The sequence below is a fragment of the Oncorhynchus nerka genome, linkage group LG17, assembly GCF_034236695.1.
Source record: "Oncorhynchus nerka isolate Pitt River linkage group LG17, Oner_Uvic_2.0, whole genome shotgun sequence".
Lineage (NCBI taxonomy): Eukaryota > Metazoa > Chordata > Actinopteri > Salmoniformes > Salmonidae > Oncorhynchus > Oncorhynchus nerka.
In genome coordinates, this window is record NC_088412.1 from 44,932,322 (window position 1) to 44,951,010 (window position 18,689).

The window sequence follows — 18,689 nt, forward strand, 5'->3', positions numbered from 1 at the left end:
CGTGCTTCTACACCTCTATTGCTTGCTGTTTGGGGTTTTAGGCTGGGTTTCTGTACAGCACTTTGAGATATCAGCTGATGTAAGAAGGGCTATATAAATACATTTGATTTGACCTTGTATGTGTATTTTCCTTATATAAAGTGCTAATGTCTCTCTTCAGGGGATCATCCAGAGATGCATGATGACAAGACTGGCACAGAGCTGCTCGCCATACGGTATGCGTCTGCCAATTTGCTTTCTGTGTGTGTATGTGTGTCTTTGCAACAGTGTGACATGAATGCAACAGTATTTCATCAGTATCAGTGTCGTCTCTGGTTGCTATTGTTGGTAACTCTTCTGTATAGCAGTGACTTTGGCAGTTGGAAAACATTGATTGTTGGGGGCAGGTGTGTCCTCCACTGGGGTTCTCTCTCTCTCTCTGGTTTGTCACTTGATCAGTGATCCACACAGAAGATCAACTAGTCTGATTAACTCACTGGTAGACCAGCAGACTGGACAGTTGGCTGTGAGTTGCTCATGTCGCTGACGACATCGGATCTCAATCCGATACACCACTGTGACTGTGATTGTTGGGGTGTAATCTCTTTGAAAACTACTGAGAGACAGATCTCTCCATTTCCCTCATTTCCTTTCCTAAGTCTAACCAGCCATGGTTACAATCATTGGCGAGGAGCGTTGTGATTGGATGAACCCACTGCCCTCCCTCCGTCTCCCTCTGATCGTTGTGGCAGCAGCCTCAGACCGCCACGGGGGGATTTGGTTGCTGAGAAGGCATCCTTTTTTTCTTTCCATCATGTGTGTGTGTGTGTGTGTGAGAGAGTGAGAATTAACCAGTCATCCAGGCTACAGTGTTGTGGGCACACGGACAAGACTCACGCTGTCTTGTGTTTGGGTTCAGACTCGGAGAAGGAGGAGTGTGTGAGTATGAGAGAGAGAGAGAGACAAAAACACAATGAACAGAACCTGACAATCATTGTATTCCTGTTTCAGCTCGTACGGTACTGTATGTTTTTACCTCTTCATCCCTGAGCTGTGCTCATCTCGTGACTTGATCCTCGTAGAGTCGACTGGTGCTGAATAACCTCTGAATAACTACAACGACAGTCCTGGTTTGTGGGGGTCACACTGTGCGGCCCGGGGCCTGTCTGGTCAGCCTGTCTGCTGGATGGCCCTGGTATCTGGGTGCATCTGATTACAGAGTGTCCCAGTGTTGAAGGAATTCTAAATTACTCTGTTTTAATTCCCAATCAAAATTAAACACTCTGTCAATGCATAAAGGGTTTGTAAGACCCTTTATTTTATAAGAATGGACAGAGCCCCGGTCTTAAAAGTCAGGTAACAGCGTTTAATTCAAGCGAGTACTGCCTTCATACACAGTTTACCACAGGTTATAAACTGAAAATGACGTCAGCGTTTTCTAAATGTTCTATCTCTTCTTGACACTGGTAGAGAGGCCCTATAGTTCAAGCCTTCCCTCCTCGCCTAAAGCCAAGGTCAGTCAGTGTAAATAAGCATTCTAGACAGTCTGGATCTGGAGATAGTTAATTCATTTGTACAAAGGAACAGACCGTCATTGTTCTTACTTTTGCCCACGTTCACACACCTCCGTTCCAGTACCAAGGCTGTGTCTCAAGAAAATTCATACATATACAGTAACATTTAGTATTTTGATTAGTACATATACAGTACCATAATTGTATTCTGATTAGTACATCCTGATTGAAATGTATACATAATTAGTCATTATAGATAAAAATTCCCTTAACACCCAGCCAGTTAGAGGGGCAGGCAGTGACAGACAGGGGCAGGCGGACAGAGACTTACAGACCAGAGCAGAACATTAGAGCACAGCAAGCTGCTAGCTCTCTCTGGTCCAGGCTCATGCTGAAAAGGTAGTCGCTTTCTCTCTCTGGTCTAGGCTATTGCTGAAAGAACAGTCTCTTGTTCACTCTTCTGAAGTAGTGGCACAGGCTGCATCTGAGATGACACTATGTCCTATTCCCAATACTGCACTACTTTTGACTCACATGCACTACATACACTACTCAATTACTATTTGGTAGCATTGCCTTTAAATTGGTTAACTTTGGTCAAACGTTTTGGGTAGCCTTCCACAAGCTTCCCACAATAAGTTGGGTGAATTTTGGCCCATTCCTCCTGACAGAGCTGGTGTAACTGAGTCAGGTTTGTAGGCCTCCTTGTTTGCACATGCTTTTTCAGTTCTGCCCACAATTTTTCTATAGGGTTGAGGTCAGGTCTTTGTGATGGCCACTCCAATACCTTGACTTTGTTGTCCTTAAGCCATTTTGCCACAACTTTGGAAGTATGCTTGGGGTCATTGTCCACTTGGAAGATGCATTTGTGACCAAGCTTTAACTTAATGACTGATGTCTTGAGATGTTGCTTCAATATATCCACATAATTTCCCTACCTCATGATGCCATCTATTTTGTGAAGTGCACCAGTCCCTCCTGCAGTAAAGCACCCCCACAACATGATGCTGCCACCCCCGTGCTTCATGGTTGGGATGGTGTTCTTCGGCTTGCAAGCCTCCCCCTTTTTCCTCCAAACATAACGATGGTCATTATGGCCAAACAGTTCTGTTTGTTTCATCAGACCAGAGGACATTTCTCCAAAAAGTACGATCTTTGTCCCCATGTGCAGTTGCAAACCCATAGTCTGGGTCTTTCATGGCGGTTTTGGAGCAGTGGCTTCTTCCTTGCTGAGCGGCCTTTCAGGTTTTGTCGATATAGGACTTGTTTTACTGTGGATATAGATACTTTTGTATCTGTTTCCTCCAGCGTCTTCACAAGGTCCTTTGCTGCTGTTAAGGGATTGATTTTCACTTTTCACACCAAAGTGCATTCATCTCTAGGAGACAGAATGCGTCTCCTTCCCGAGCAGTATGACGGCTGCGTGGTCCCATGGTGTTTATACTTGCGTGCCTTTGTTTGTACAGATGAACGTGGAACCTTCAGGCGTTTGGAAATGGCTCCCAAAGATGAACCAGACTTGTGGACGTCTAAATAAAAACATTGGAGGTTTTGGCTGATTTGTTTTGATTTTCCCATGATGTCAAGCAAAGAGGCACTGAGTTGGAAGGTAGGCCTTGAAATACATCCACAGGTACACATCCATTTGACTCAAATTATGTAAATTAGCCCAGCAGAAGCTTCTAAAGCCATGACATCATTTCCTAGAATTTTCTAAGCTGTTTAAAGGCACAGTCAACTTAGTGTATGTAAACTTCTGACCCACTGGAATTGTGATACAGTGAATTATAAGTGAAATAATCTGTCTGTAAACAATTGTTGGAAAAAATGACTTGTGTCATGCACAAAGTTGATGTCCTAACCGACTTACCGAAACTCTAGTTTGTTAACAAGAAATGTGTGGAGTGGTTGAGAAACGAGTTTTAATGACTCCAACCTAAGTGTATGTAAACCTCCGACTTCAACTGCAAGTGCACTACAGGGAATAGGATGTAAATTCATGTCAGATGCAGCCATGGCCTGAATAACTCCCAGGCCCAGACCACAGCTTCAGAGTCCGCAGAGAAACCCACCTCTGTGCCGTGCAACGCTGTTGGGGGAAGTATACCATAAACACAGAGTAGCAGTAACTGTGTCCCAGCTCTCCTCTGTTTCTGCCCCTTTTCTCGGCTAGAGTTCTTCTCTCGTTTAAAGCATCAATGGGGAGATTCTGATTTTGGAGGACTACTTTCCCCTAGAGTTCGTGTGCCCTTACAGGGTTGAGAGCAGGGTCAGCTATTGCATTTTGGGTAATTAGAGGTGCCTCTCCCTCTCGCTGTCTTATAAAAGAGAGAGGATGCAGAGAGAGAGAGAGAGAGAGAGAGTGAGAGAGTAGGATGGAGAGAGAGAGAGAGAGAGAGAGAGAGAGAGTAGGATGGAGAGAGAGAGAGAGAGAGAGCGAGAAAGTAGGATGGAGAGAAAGAGAAGCAGATCCAGGGGATGTATCCCTGCAGTACTGCCACACAGATGGCCAACCAGATGCGGGGGACTTAAATGTGTTTTATTGCCATTTGACTCATTTAGGACAAGCCCTTAATTGAGTGAGTGAAAAGAGGGGATTTGTATTAATTTGAATCCCTCGCATGTGCCTTCTCGCGAGAGTGAACTGAAATAGGTCAGGAGCATCTAAATCTACAGAGAGAGAGAGAGACACACGCAGAGTGGAACAGAGAGAGGGAGTGAGCGCGAGAGCATCACTTTGCCCCACAAATAGCAAGAGAAGAGCAAAGCCTAGTGTAGAGCATGTTCCAGCACAGGCTCAGCTTTTCCATTTCTAAAACCACAGGAGCACTACGGAGCATCAGGGCTCTATTACATGTGCAATGGTGGATTCTCTGAACACTGCATTTGATTCATACTAAGCCCTGGGACTTTTTAAAAGGGGGACTCATCGACTACAGTACCTGGACTTCTATTTTGGACCTTAGCCTTGTGCTTTTGGTGGATTTTAGACAAATGTTTTGTTCCTTTTTTGAAGTATACAACCTCATCAAAAATCCAGTTTGAGGTAAAAATGTAATAAACAATCAAATGTTGGGGTGAGGAACAGATGCTCCGCTCACTCACACTGCAGAACCTGCAGATAGAGGAGCTTAGAAGAACAACATTTGACAAAGGGGCCGGATGGGGACAGGTTTTTTTGGGCCAGCGCTGCAGTGTGGGTTGTAAAACACACTGAAGGCTGACTAGGGTTATCTGACTCTTTGTGTTTGACCATTCAGCCCCGGATACACCCGCCTAATATCCCGCTCTGCTCTCTCCGTCTCTGGAAAAACACCACTCTCTCCGGTCGCTCTGTTTTGTGTTTGGCTGCTGGTGGGAAAAGAGGGAAGAGGTTTTCTTGAATGCAGGATCGGATGCGCTCTTCTTCCCCGAGGGACACAGAGAGAAAGATGGAGACAGAGCTACTGCTCTCCTCAATGTGAAGAACTGTCCTCCTTGCTGTACCAAAACACCAGTGCTTCTTTAAAGCAAATATAACTGGAATCATTGTGCTCGCTTAGCATAAATCGCTGTACCTCACCAACAGGATCCAATTCAATTGGCAACATTTCAAGCATATCACAAAAACAGAGGAAACTGTATTTGAAAGACCTCTTGTTTAAAGAGGTGGACACGCCACCTGATCTAAGTTACTGCACAGCAGATTTGGTATTTGTGGGCCATAGATGGGCTTGTATGTACTGGACTGGCCTGGGTAAGATGCTGCTTACGAGACTGCACTAGTCATAGTCACAGCCCACACACACATTTGTGCTTCCGTATCCTCATTCTGTGTGTGTGTGTGTGCTGTGTGGCGGCGGTGGAGACAGCCAGCAGATCGGCCTACTCCCCTGGACGTCTCTGTCACCAGGCCTAATCTGAGGATTTACTCTGCTTTTCACCTGATTGCTTACGACCAGTCATCCCTCTATCCCTGTCTCCATCCCTCCCTCTGGCCAGTTCCCCCTTTCCTAACCTAACTAACACTCCGGGGATCACGTCCTTGGCAGTAAGCTAATGAGCACTCCTCGTTTACCGCGGGGACCCAGCTGAGAGACGTTACCCCGGCGACGACCCCTCACGACGAGGACAACGACTGTCTCGCTGGTTTGGAGCAGGAGGAGCAGGAGGAAAAGGAGCAGAGAGGCCAGGATCGCGGCTCTCTGGCCGAGGGAGGAGGGCCTTTGGTGGGGCAGGCTGGCCTGGTGAGCAGGGGGCCCGAGCCCATAGCTCCACTCTGGAAGGCCATGCTGTCTAAGAGCAGCCCTCTGTACAGAGACTCTCTGTTCTCCTTCTCTCTGTGGGAGAGCCGGGCCCAGGAGAGAGAACTGTCTCTGTACAGAAAACACACTGAAAGAGAGAGAAGGGCCCTGCACAGGCAGCTGGAGAAGTAAGAATCTTACATTAATTGATTTAGTAACGTGAGAGTGATAGTAATCGTTAACTGTGTACTACACAGTAAGTCCTTCAGATGAGAAGCCAGTGCTGAACTGCATAATGTATGCACAAGTCCGCTGTGTGTGTGGGTGTTTAGAGGGATCAGCCTGGCACTGGTTTAGATTGGTGAGATGAGGTGACCTTCACTCTGCAATCAGGATGCTGCTATCAATTAATTAATTCAGCTGAGGGAGAACAGCCTGTGTGTTTATTTCTGCGTGTGTATGTGTGTGTTTGCAACAGTATGACATGAATGCAACAGTATTTCATCAGTATCAGTGTCGTCTCTGGTTGCTATTGTTGGTAACTCTTCTGCGTAGCAGTCGACTTTGGCAGTTGGAAAACATTGATTGTTGGGGGCATGTGTGTCCTCCACTGGGGTTCTCTCTCTCTCTCTGGTTTGTCACTTGATCAGTGATCCACACAGAAGATCAACTAGTCTGATTAACTCACTGGTAGACCAGCAGACTGGACAGTTGGCTGTGAGTTGCTCATGTCGCTGACGACATCGGATCTCAATCCGATACACCACTGTGACGGTTATTGTTGGGGTGTAATCTCTTTGAAAACTACTGCGAGACAGATCTCTCCATTTCCCTCTTTTCCTTTCCTAAGTCTATCCACTATATTTCTCTGTCTGTCTTTTTTTGCTCAATCATCTTTGCCCTCTCTCTTTCTCAACCTCTCTAGTCCCTTCGCCCTCATGCTGGTAGGGTGGCTGGTTTTATAGCGTTAGCAACATTAGCGTTAAGGCAAACATGTTGAGTCAGGGACGTGTGATGTCACCACTGCTAACCAGCCCCATGGTGACAATCATTGGAGAGGAGCGTTGTGATTGGATGAACCCACTGCCCTCCCTCTGTCTCCTTCTGATCATTGTGGCAGCAGCCTCAGACCGCCACGGGGGGATTTGGTTGCTGAGAAGGCATCCTTTTTTTCTTTCCATCATGTGTGTGTGTGTGTGTGTGTGTGTGTGTGTGTGTGTGAGAGAGAATTAGCCAGTCATCCAGGCTACAGTGTTGTGGGCACGCGGACAAGACTCACGTTGTCTTGTGTTTGGGTTCAGACTCGGAGAAGGAGGAGTGTGTGAGTATGAGAGAGAGAGAGAGACAAAAACACAATGAACAGAATCTGACAATCATTGTATTCCTGTTTCAGCTCGTATGTTTTTTATCTCTTCATCCCTGAGCTGTGCTCATCTCGTGACTTGATCCTCGTAGAGTCGACTGGTGCTGAATAACCTCTGACTAACTACAACGACTGTCCTGGTTTGTGGGGTCACACTGTGCGGCCCAGGGCCTGTCTGGTCAGCCTGTCTGCTGGACGGCCCTGGTATCTGGGTGCATCTGATTACAGAGTGTCCCAGCCAGTTAGAGGGGCTGGCAGTGACAGACAGGGGCAGGCGGACAGAGACTTACGGACCAGAGCAGAACATTAGAGCACAGCAAGCTGCTAGCTCTCTCTGGTCCAGGCTCATGCTGAAAAGGTAGTCGCTTTCTCTCTCTGGTCCAGGCTATTGCTGAAAGAACAGTCTCTCGTTCCCTCTTCTGAAGTAGTGGCACAGGCTGCATCTGAGATGACACTATGTCCTATTCCCAATACTGCACTACTTTTGACTCACATGCACTACATACACTACTCAATTACTATTTGGTAGCATTGCCTTTAAATTGGTTAACTTGGGTCAAATGTTTTGGGTAGCCTTCCACAAGCTTCCCACAATAAGTTGGGTGAATTTTGGCCCGTCCCTCCTGACAGAGCCAGTGTAACTGAGTCAGGTTTGTAGGCATCCTTGTTTGCACATGCTTTTTCAGTTCTGCCCACGATTGACACGCCACCTGATCTAAGTTACTGCACAGCAGATTTGGTATTTGTGGGACATTGATGGGCTTGTCTGTACTGGACTGGCCTGGGTAAGGTGCTGCTTACGAGACTGCACTAGTCATAGTCACAGCCCACACACACATTTGCGCATCCGTATCCTCATTCTGTGTGTGTGTGTGTGTGCTGTGTGGCGGCTGTGGAGACAGCCAGCAGATCGGCCTACTCCCCTGGACGTCTCTGTCACCAGGCCTAATCTGAGGATTTACTCTGCTTTTCACCTGATTGCTTACAACCAGTCATCCCTCTATCCCTGTCTCCATCCCTCCCTCTGGCCAGTTCCCCCTTTCCTAACCTAACTAACACTCCGGGGATCACGTCCATGGCAGTAAGCTAACGAGCACTCCTCGTTTACTGCGGCTCTCTGGCCCAGGGAGGAGGGCCTTTGGTGGGGCAGGCTGGCCAGGTGAGCAGGGGCCCGAGCCCATAGCTCCACTCTGGAAGGCCATGCTCTCTAAGAGCAGCCCTCTGTACAGAGAGACTCTCTGTTCTCCTTCCTCTGTGGGAGAGCCGGGCCCAGGAGAGAGAACTCGCCCTGTATAGAAAACACACTGAAGGAGAGAGAAGGGCCCTGCACAGGCAGCTGGACAAGTAAGAATCGTACATGTTTTGTTGTTGTAGTAACGTGAGAGTGATAGTAATCATTAACTGTGTACTATACAGTAAGTCCTTCAGATGAGTAGCCAGTGCTGGACTGCAAACGGATACACAAGTCCGCTGTGTGTTTGTTGTGTGTGTGTGTGTGTGTGTGTGTGTGTGTGTGTGTGTGTGTGTGTGTGTGTGCGAGTGTGTAGAGGGATCAGCCTGGCACTTGTTTAGATTGGTGAGATGAGGTGACCTTCACCCTGCAATCAGGATGCTGCTATCAATGAATTAATTCCGCTGAGTGGGAACAGCATGTGTGTCTTTCTTTTTTTAACCCACTGTGAATATTTCTTATTTTTCAATATTTTATGAATTTGTACCTCTTTAATACGTGTTATATTTATTTTGTTTGGTTTCGTCCGGTCCTGTTCACTCTTGCAATGTGTATGCCTCTGGCCAGGTCGTTATTGCAAATGAGAATTGGTTCTCAATTGACTTATCTGGTTCTATAAAGGTGAATCCAAATGAAATAAATGAGACCTTAAGTGGAGCTGATGTGCCAGTCTGTCTGTATCAGCCTGGTGATTGATCGCCTCTGTGTCTGTGTCACTGTTGATCCCTGTTTGTCTCTCTGTGGGCAGTAAGAAGCGTCCGCTTCAGGAAGGATAGGATCATCAAACATCATTCTTTGTCTGTACGGGCAGGACAGTAGGGTGACTAGGCCAGGACGGAACAGATAATGGCTTAATCATGCTTTGGTTGTCCCTGTGTCACTAGAGAGCAGATGTATGGCCATATGTGGGCAAGGACAAGATTACTGAATGTATCCCTGTATGTTTGTGTGTGTACAGGCTGAGTAAGGAGCTCCAACAAAAGGATAAGGTCATTGAGTCCCTCCAAGCCAAACTCAACCAGCGCCAGCCGCGCTCTGACACACCTTGCAGTAGCCATGCCCTCTCTGACACCACCGACCAATCAGACCGCATCTCATTTGTGTCTGATGATCAGGGCTCCACCAATGAGGACCTGGAGATGTGCTCGGACATAGACGCAGCCAGCGAGTATGGCCAGGAGGACAGACGTGCCTCCCCTAGAGCCAGTACAGGTGCAGTAAACAATAGACACACACACACACACGCACACGGACACACGAATGACTGCCCATCCATATTTCGGAATGTATGCCCAGTAGTGCACAACTTAACGGTCTTCTTTTCATTCGTCATCTCTCAGATTCCCACTGTAACAGTGTGCCCATGTCACGCCACCCCTCCACCCCTCCAACCAACACTTCATCCCACAGACACCAGTCCTCCATCAGCTGTCTCAGCATGCAGCCGCCAGGGGACACACAGACACAGACAGGTAGGCAGACAGGAAGAGAGAGAGAGGTGACTGCATTATTCAACAGATTGTTGTCATTGTATCCACATACTGTACTTTATCATGTCCAGACATGATGTGTTTTCTTCCCTCATTCCTCATACCTCTCCCGGTCCCACCCCTCTTTCTGTATCCCTGGCGTCTTTTCATCTCTATTTTCACCTGTATTTCTCCTCCATACCTCCAGGCCTCTACAGTGGGCCACTGTCCCGTTCCCTCCCCACCCCTCCCCAGCCCCAACCCCAGCCTCTCTACCACCCAGACCTCTCCTCTCAGAGAGCCCCTCTGCTCTTTGACCCCTACACGGGCACCCTGCGACCCCATTACCATGGCAGCGGGCCCGTGGGCTTCTCCCTGGCAGAGGTTCACCGGGAGCTGCAGATGTTACAGAGACAGCTGGGAGATACTGAGCGTGCGTCACTCTGCTTGCACCTTTTCACCTTTTTCTTTCCTTCGTGTGTGTGTGTGTGTGTGTGTGTGTGTGTGTGTGTGTGTGTGTAGGATGGAGTGGCTACATTTGTCATGCTTTAAGCACATCATGTAACTACATGAGGTTATAAGCTTTAAAATGTACTTTTTAGTTTTTTTTAGTTTTGTATTACAGTTATAGTGTAATCTGGCACGGAGATAGTAGTATTAGTATCGTCGATAAACTTGATGTACAGAAAGTGAGTTTCACATTCAAAGCTCTGAACTATGCCCCATGGTAGTAATGTCAGACAGGACTGCAGGTGTATTGTCCTGTTGAGATTCCAGACGAGTGAGTGTGTGTGCTAACCCACCACCCATTAGGCTTTTCCTCTGAATGGGGAAGGACGTGTGACATTGGCCTCTCCAGGCCAAGTGTAATTGAGCAAGTTGATGTGCTGTATGGCTTTGAGCTAATTCATACTCCGCCTAACCCCACTCCTACAACGTAACTCTCCACCATCCTAACATCCCAACACTGGAGGTTCTGATCGTGTTTGGACTCTCTCTGAGGTATCTATCTCACAACAAGCTGCCTGGCCAACCTGTTTATTCATGCTTGGGCTTTTCTCTCTTTCTTCCTGCAGGTTTTTCAGTTCCTTCTGCCAAGCCGTTTGTTGGCTTCCAGATGTCGGCAGATCCCTCCAGTTACCTGCCCCAGCCTCTGTCCTACCACCCCTTCCACCCGTCTCCTCACAGTGGCCCCATGAAGGCGGGCACCAGCCTCCTGGAGAGCAGTGCAATGTGGGATATGGCTTACGGTGCTCAGCCAATTAGAATTGGCGCTGCTGATTTGTCATCAGGGTCGTCAGGATACCAGTCTGGCACCAGCCATACAGGTGTGTGTTTATGTAAAATTAGTTTTAATGTAAACGTGTGTGTAATTGTTTTCCTACATTCTCAGGACCCCAATGGTCAGACAATTCACCAGAATGCCCTGAGAGAGTCAGAAAACAATCACTTTTTTGAAAAGTCAAGATGTTTTTCAGGTCCTGAATTAGTTCAAATGCTATTTTAAGCTTAAGGTTTAGGATAATGGTCTTAAGGTTAGGGTTAGGTTTAGGGTTTTTGGGGTTAAGGCTGGGGTTAGGTTGAAGGTTTAGGGTTAGGGAAAATAGTATTTTTAATGGTCAAAATTTCTACACTCCATAAAGTCCTGAAATTGAACAAAAACAAAGCTGTGTGTGTGTGTGTTTATGTATATGTTTTTTGGATGCCCTTTTAATTAATAAATAATTGTGTTATATATATATATATATATATATATATATATATATATATATATATATATATTCCATACACATTTTTTAGGTTGTGAAATGTAACCAGTATTTTGTTGTGTGGTTTGGTGCAGGTTCTGACCTATTGAAGGAGCAGCTGAGGGAGATCAGGAGTCTACGTCAACGCCTGGAGGATTCCATCCAGACCAATGACCGCCTCCGACAGCAGCTGGAGGAGAGACTGGTCAACCAAGCCAGAGACAAAGGTAGTAGACCACCAACCCACCGTTACTCAGATGTTGATATATTTTAGACATCCAACTTTGCAGTCACTAGTGAAATGCACTATCTCTCCTCATCCTTCTTCTTCCTCCTCAGGTGCCCCCACCAACATCTACATCCAGGGCTTGGACTCTGTCAGCCAGCTTTCCAGTGAGATCAGAGCTCTGAAAGAGGAGAACCTCAGCCTGCAGGACCGACTCCAACAGGCCAGCAGAGGTAACTAACCGCCCCGGCTCCTAGTACTCTCATTACTCCCTAGTATACTCCGAATACACAAAATACTCTTACATAGTGAGGGAGTTCGATTAAGCTGACGTGAGCAGGAAAAAGCGGCGAGGGAGGAGCGCACCTTTCAAATCGAACAGTAATCTGCGCCGCTCGGTCTTGTTGCCAACAAGGCAGCATGATGCATCGTTCAGAAACATACAACATATCTTTTCCATAAAATATGGACTACCGTTCAAAAGTTTGGGGTCACTTAGAAATGTCCTTGTTTTTGAAAGAAAAGCTAATTTTTTGTCCATTAAAATAACATCAAATTGATCAGAAATACATTGTTAATGCTGTACATGACTATTGCAGCTGTAAATGGCTGATTTGTAATGGAATGTCTACATAGGCGTACAGAGGCCCATTATCAGCAACCATCACTACTGTGTTCCAATGGCATGTTGTGTTAGCTAATCCAAGTTTATCATTTTAAAAGGCTAATTGTTCATTAGAAAACCCTTTTGCAATTATGTTAGCACAGCTGAAAACTGGTTCTAATTAAAGAATCAATAAAACTGGCGTTCTTTAGACTAGTTGAGAATCTGAAGCATCAGCATGTGTGGGTTCGATTACAGGCTCAAAATGGCCAGAAACAAAGTGCTTTCTTCTGAAACTCATCAATCTATTCTTGTTCTGAGAAATTAAGTCTATTCAATGCGAGAAATTACTAAGAAACTGAAGATCTGGTACAACGCTGTGTACTACTCCCTTCACCGAACAGCTCAAACACCAGTCTGTGTACTACTCCCTTCACCGAGCAGCGCAAACACCAGTCTGTGTACTACTCCCTTCACCGAACAGCGCAAACACCAGTCTGTGTACTACTCCCTTCACCGAACAGCTCAAACACCAGTCTGTGTACTACTCCCTTCACCGAGCAGCGCAAACACCAGTCTGTGTACTACTCCCTTCACCGAACAGCGCAAACACCAGTCTGTGTACTACTCCCTTCACCGAGCAGCGCAAACACCAGTCTGTGTACTACTCCCTTCACCGAGCAGCGCAAACACCAGTCTGTGTACTACTCCCTTCACCGAACAGCTGCAAACACCAAACACCAGTCTGTGTACTACTCCCTTCACCGAGACAGCGCAAACACCAGTCTGTGTACTACTCCCTTCACCGAGCAGCGCAAACACCAGTCTGTGTACTACTCCCTTCACCGAGCAGCGCAAACACCAGTCTGTGTACTACTCCCTTCACCGAACAGCGCAAACACCAGTCTGTGTACTACTCCCTTCACCGAGCAGCGCAAACACCAGTCTGTGTACTACTCCCTTCACCGAGCAGCGCAAACACCAGTCTGTGTACTACTCCCTTCACCGAACAGCGCAAACACCAGTCTGTGTACTACTCCCTTCACCGAACAGCGCAAACACCAGTCTGTGTTTTGTGGGTACTATTTAATGAATCGTTTTTATTAATAATACTATTAATAGACCAACTTTACTCCACAAACAGAGACACATACAAAGCTCTCCTTCGCCTTCCTTTTGGCAAATCTGACCATAATTCTATCCTCCTGATTCCTGCTTACAAGCAAAAACTAAAGCAGGAAATACCATTGACTTGTTCAATATGGAAGTGGTCAGATGACGCGGATGCTACGCTACAGGACTGTTTTGCACAAAATGGAATATGTTCCGGGATTCATCCAATGGCATTGAGGAGTATACCATCTCAGTCACTGGCTTCATCAACAAGTGCATCGACGACTTCGTCCCCACAGTGACCGTACGTACATATCCCAACTAGAAGCCATGAATTACAGGCAACATCCGCACCGAGCTAAAGGCTGGAGCTTTTAAGAAATCCCGCTATGCCCTCAGACGAACCATTTATCAGGCAAAGCGTCAATACAGGACTAATATTGAATCCTACAACACCGGCTCTGACGCTTGTCGGTTGTGGTAGGGCTTGTACACCATTATGGACTACAAAGGTAAACCCAGCCCATAACTGCCCAGTGACGCGACCTAAATGCCTTTTATGCTTGTTTCGAGGCAAGCAACACTGAAGCATGCATGAGAGCACCAGCTGTTCCGGACGACTGTGTGATCACGCTCACCATAGCAATGTGAGGAAGACCTTTAAATAGGTCAACATTCACAAGGCCGCAGGGCAAGACAGATTACCAGGACGTGTACTCAGAGCATGCGGGGGCCAACTAGCAAGTGTCTTCACTGACATTTTCAACCTCAGACCACCTGAGTCCCTGTGCCCAAGAAAGTGAAGGTAACCTGCCTAAATGACTACCGGCCAGTAACACTGACGTCGACAGCCGTGTTGTGCTTTGAAAGGCTGGTCATGGCTCACATCAACACCATCATCCCGGAAACCCTAGACCCAGTCCAATTCTCATAACGCCCCAAAATATTCAAAAGATGACGCAAACTCAATCACACTCCACACTGCCCTTTCCCACCTGGACAAAAGGAACACCAACAGTAGAAGACGGACGTTTACATACACCTTAGCCAAATACATTGTAAACTCAAGTGTTTCACAATTCCTGACATTTAATTCTAGTAAAAATTCCATGTCTTAGGTCAGTTAGGATCACCACTTTATTTTAAGAATGTGAAATGTCAGAATAATAGTAGAGAGTGATTTATTTCAGCTTTTATTTCTTTCATCACATTCCCAGTGGGTCAGAAGTTTACATACATTCAATTAGTATTTGGTAGCATTGCTTTAAATTGCTTAACTTGGGGCAAACGTTTTGGGGAGCCTTCCACAAGCTTCCCACAATAAGTTCGGTGAATTTTGGCCCATTCTTCCTGACAGAGCTGGTGTAACGGAGTCAGGTTTGTAGGCCTCCTCGCTTTTTCAGTTCTGCCCACAAATTTTCTATAGGATTGAGTTCAGGGCTTTGTGATGGCCACTCCAATACCTTGACTTTGTTGTCCTTAAGCCATTTTGCCACATCTTTGGAAATATGCTTCCTGACTGATATCTTGATGTTGCTTCAATGTATCCACATAATTTTCCACCCTCATAATGCCATCTATTTTGAAGTGCACCAGTCCTTCCTGCTTCAAATCACCCCCGAAACATGATGCTGCCACCCGCGGCTTCACGGTTGGGATGGTGTTCTTCGGCTTGCAAGCCTCCCCATTTTTCCTCCAAACATAATGATGGTCATTAAGGCCAAGCAGTTCTATTTTCGTTTCATCAGACCAGAGGACATTTCTCCAAAAAGTATGATCTTTGTCCCCATGTGCAGTTGCAAACCATTGTCTGGCTTTTTTATGGCGGTTTTGGAGCAGTGGCTTCTTTCTTGCTGAGAGGCCTTTCAGGTTATGTCGATATAGGACTCATTTTACTGTGGATATAGATACTTTTGTACCCGTTTCCTCCAGCATCTTCACAAGGTCCTTTGCTGTTGTTCTGGGATTGATTTGCACTTTTCGCATCAACGTACTTTCATGTCTAGGAGACAGAACGCGTCCCCTTCCTGAGCAGTATAACGGCTGCATGGTCTCATGGTGTTTATACTTGCCTAATATTGTTTGTACAGATGAACGTGGTATCTTCAGGCATTTGGAAATTGCTCCCAAGGATGAACCGGACTTGTTGAGGTCTACAAAAAAATTGTCTGATGTCTTGGCTGATTTCTTTTGGTTTTCCCATGATGTCAAGCAAAGATGCACTGAGTTTTAAGGTAGTTCTTGAAATACATCCACAGGTACACCTCCAATTGACTCAAATGATAGTAATTAGCCTATCAGAAGCTTTTAAAGACATGACATCATTTTCAGTTTTTTTCCAAGCTGTTTAAAGGCACAGTCAACTTAGTGAATGTCAACTTCTGACCCACTGGAATTGTGATACAGTGAATTATAAGTGAAATAATCTGTCTGTAAACAATTGTTGGAAAAATGACTTATGTCATGCACAAAGTAGAACCAACTTGCCAAAACTCTAGTTTGGTAACAAGAAATTTGTGGAGTGGTTGAAAAATTAGTTAACCTACCTAAGTGTATGTAAACTTCTGACTTCAACTGTATATACTAAGTGGTGTCAGAAAAAGCCCCCCCCCCCAAAAGTCATAGACTGTTCTCTCTGCTATCGCATAGCAAGGGGTTCCGGAATGCCAAGTCTAGGTCCAAAGGCTCATTAACAGCTTCTATCTCCATGCCATAAGACTGCTGAACAACTAATCAAATGGCCTCCTGGATTATTTACATTGACACCCCCCTCCCCTTTGTTCTTACACTGCAGCTACTGGCTGTTTGTTATCTGTGCAGAGTCACTTTACCCCTACCTACATGTACAAATTACCTCGACTAACCTGTACCCCCGCACATTGACTCGGTACCGGTAACCCCTGTATATAGCCTCATTATTGTTATTTTATTGTATAAATTTTCCATTTTTTTAAAACTTTAGTTTATTTTGCAAATGTTTTCTTAACTCTTTTTCTTGAACTGCATTGTTGGTTAAGGGCTCGTAAGTGAGTGTACCTGTTGTATTCGGCTCGTGACAAATACAATTTGATTTGATTTGAGTGTACCTTAAGGGTACAAAATAGTACAATTAGAAATGCGTTCATTTTGAAAAAGGTACACATTTGCCTGTTTAGGGTCATTTTTGTCTTGTAGCCTTCACCAAGTGAGAGCCTAAGTGAATATTTTATCACTGAAATTAAAGTATTTATGACAATATATTATAAATATCATGAGGCCTTTGACAGCCTATGTTTATCCCAACACAGTGTGGTCTGGAACTCCTGGTTTGCAGGCCACATCGGCCAAGTCACTTTATGATAGCCACATATGTAATTCCTATTGGAATTCGGCCAGTTAGAAGAAATCGAACTTTAAATCATCTGTAACCTGTATTGAAAATGATTGACAAGGTAGGGAAAAAATGATAAACTCAGCAAAAAAACATCCTCTCACTGTCAACTGCATTTTTTTCCCAGCAAATTTAACATGTGTAAATATTTGTATGATTATAACAAGATTCAACAACTGAGACATAAACTGAACAGGTTCAACAGACATGTGACTAACAGAAATTGAATAATGTGTCCCTGAACAAAGGGGGGGTCAAAATCAAAAGTAACAGTCACCAGGTGCATTAAGTACTGCAGTGCATCTCCTCCTCATAGACTGCACCAGATTTGCCAGTTCTTGCTGTGAGATGTTAACCCACTCTTCTACCAAGGCACCTGCAAGTTCCCAGACATTTCTCGGGGGAATGGCCCTAGTCCTCACCCTCCAATCCAACAGGTCCCAGATGTGCTCAATGGGATTGAGATCCGGGCTCTTTGCTGGCTTGGCAGAACACTGACACTGCAGGAAGGGTACCACATGAGGGAGGAGGATGTCTTGCCTGTAACGCACAGCGTTGAGATTGCCTGCAATGACAACAAGCTCATTCCGATGATGCTGTGACACACCTCCCTAGACCATGATGCACCCTCCACCTCCAAATCGATCCCGCTCCAGAGTACAGGCCTCAAGTGTAAACGCAAATCCAACCATCACCCTTGGTGAGACAAAACCGTGACTCTTCAGTGAAGAGCACTTTTTGCCAGTCCTGTCTGGTCCAGCGATGATGGGTTTGTGCCCATAGGCGACATTGTTACCGGGGATGTCTGGTGAAGACCTAACTTACAACAGGCCTGCAAGCCCTCAGTCCAGCCTCTCTCAGCCTATTGCGGACAGTCTGAGCACTGATGGAGGGATTGTGCATTCCTGGTGTAACTCAGGCAGTTGTTGTTGCCATCCTGTACCTGTCCCGCAGTTGTAATGTTCAGATGTGCCGATCCTGTGCAGGTGTTGTTACACGTGGTCTGCCACTGCGAGGACGATCAGCTGTTCGTCCTGTCACCCTGTAGCACTGTCTTAGGTATCTCACATTACGGACATTGCAATTTATTGCCCTGGCCACATCTGCAGTCCTCATGCCTCTTTGCATCATGCCTAAGGCACGTTCACTCAGATGAGCAGGGACCCTGGGCATCTTTCTTTTGGTGTTTTTCAGAGTCAGTAGAACGCCTCTTTAGTGTCCTAAGTTTTCATAACTGGGACCTTAATTGCCTACCGTCTGTAAGCTGTTAGTGTCTTAACGACCGTTCCACAGGTGCATGTTCATGAATTGTTTCTACTTCATTGAACAAGCATGGGAAACTGTGTTTAAACCCTTTACAATGAAGATCTGTGAGGTTATTTGGATTTTTACTAATTATCTTTGAAAGACAGGGTCCTGAAAAAGGGACATTATCTTTTTTTGTTGTTGCTGATTTTAGATTAGACAAACTAAACGGGAACAACCATCTCAGTTACGGGTTCAATAAGTCCATCTACTAACACATTGGATTAGTTTAGAAATGTTTTATTTATCTTTGTGTAACATCAATCAATCAAGCATGCAAAACACACAAACAAACCATTTTAAAAATCTACCAGCAATAGAGCATGCTGGGAAATATGATAATGATGGGCATGGTTTTTCAGAGCGTGATGATTGTATCTTTATATTCAAAATATGTACCGTTATATTAGATTACCAGGTCTCTGCCCATGTACCCTATAAAGGTACCGAACAGTACCATGTGAGATTATACATTATGTCTACCTCTGAAGGTACATTATGTGTATTTTATTTCAATATTTTTTTTACCCCTGGGAACAATACT

The 18,689-nt window shown here is 45.6% G+C and overlaps 1 protein-coding gene across 1 annotated transcript in view; it reads left to right on the forward strand.

The window, feature by feature from the left end:
* The window catches only part of LOC115145312 (myomegalin-like), a 38,283-nt gene that overhangs the window by 13,617 nt on the left and 5,977 nt on the right, over positions 1-18,689 (forward strand). The window contains 7 exon segments of the mRNA XM_065003189.1: positions 161-215; positions 9,269-9,522; positions 9,651-9,782; positions 9,988-10,212; positions 10,856-11,107; positions 11,623-11,754; positions 11,867-11,986. Coding sequence (XP_064859261.1) covers positions 161-215; positions 9,269-9,522; positions 9,651-9,782; positions 9,988-10,212; positions 10,856-11,107; positions 11,623-11,754; positions 11,867-11,986 — 1,170 coding nt within the window.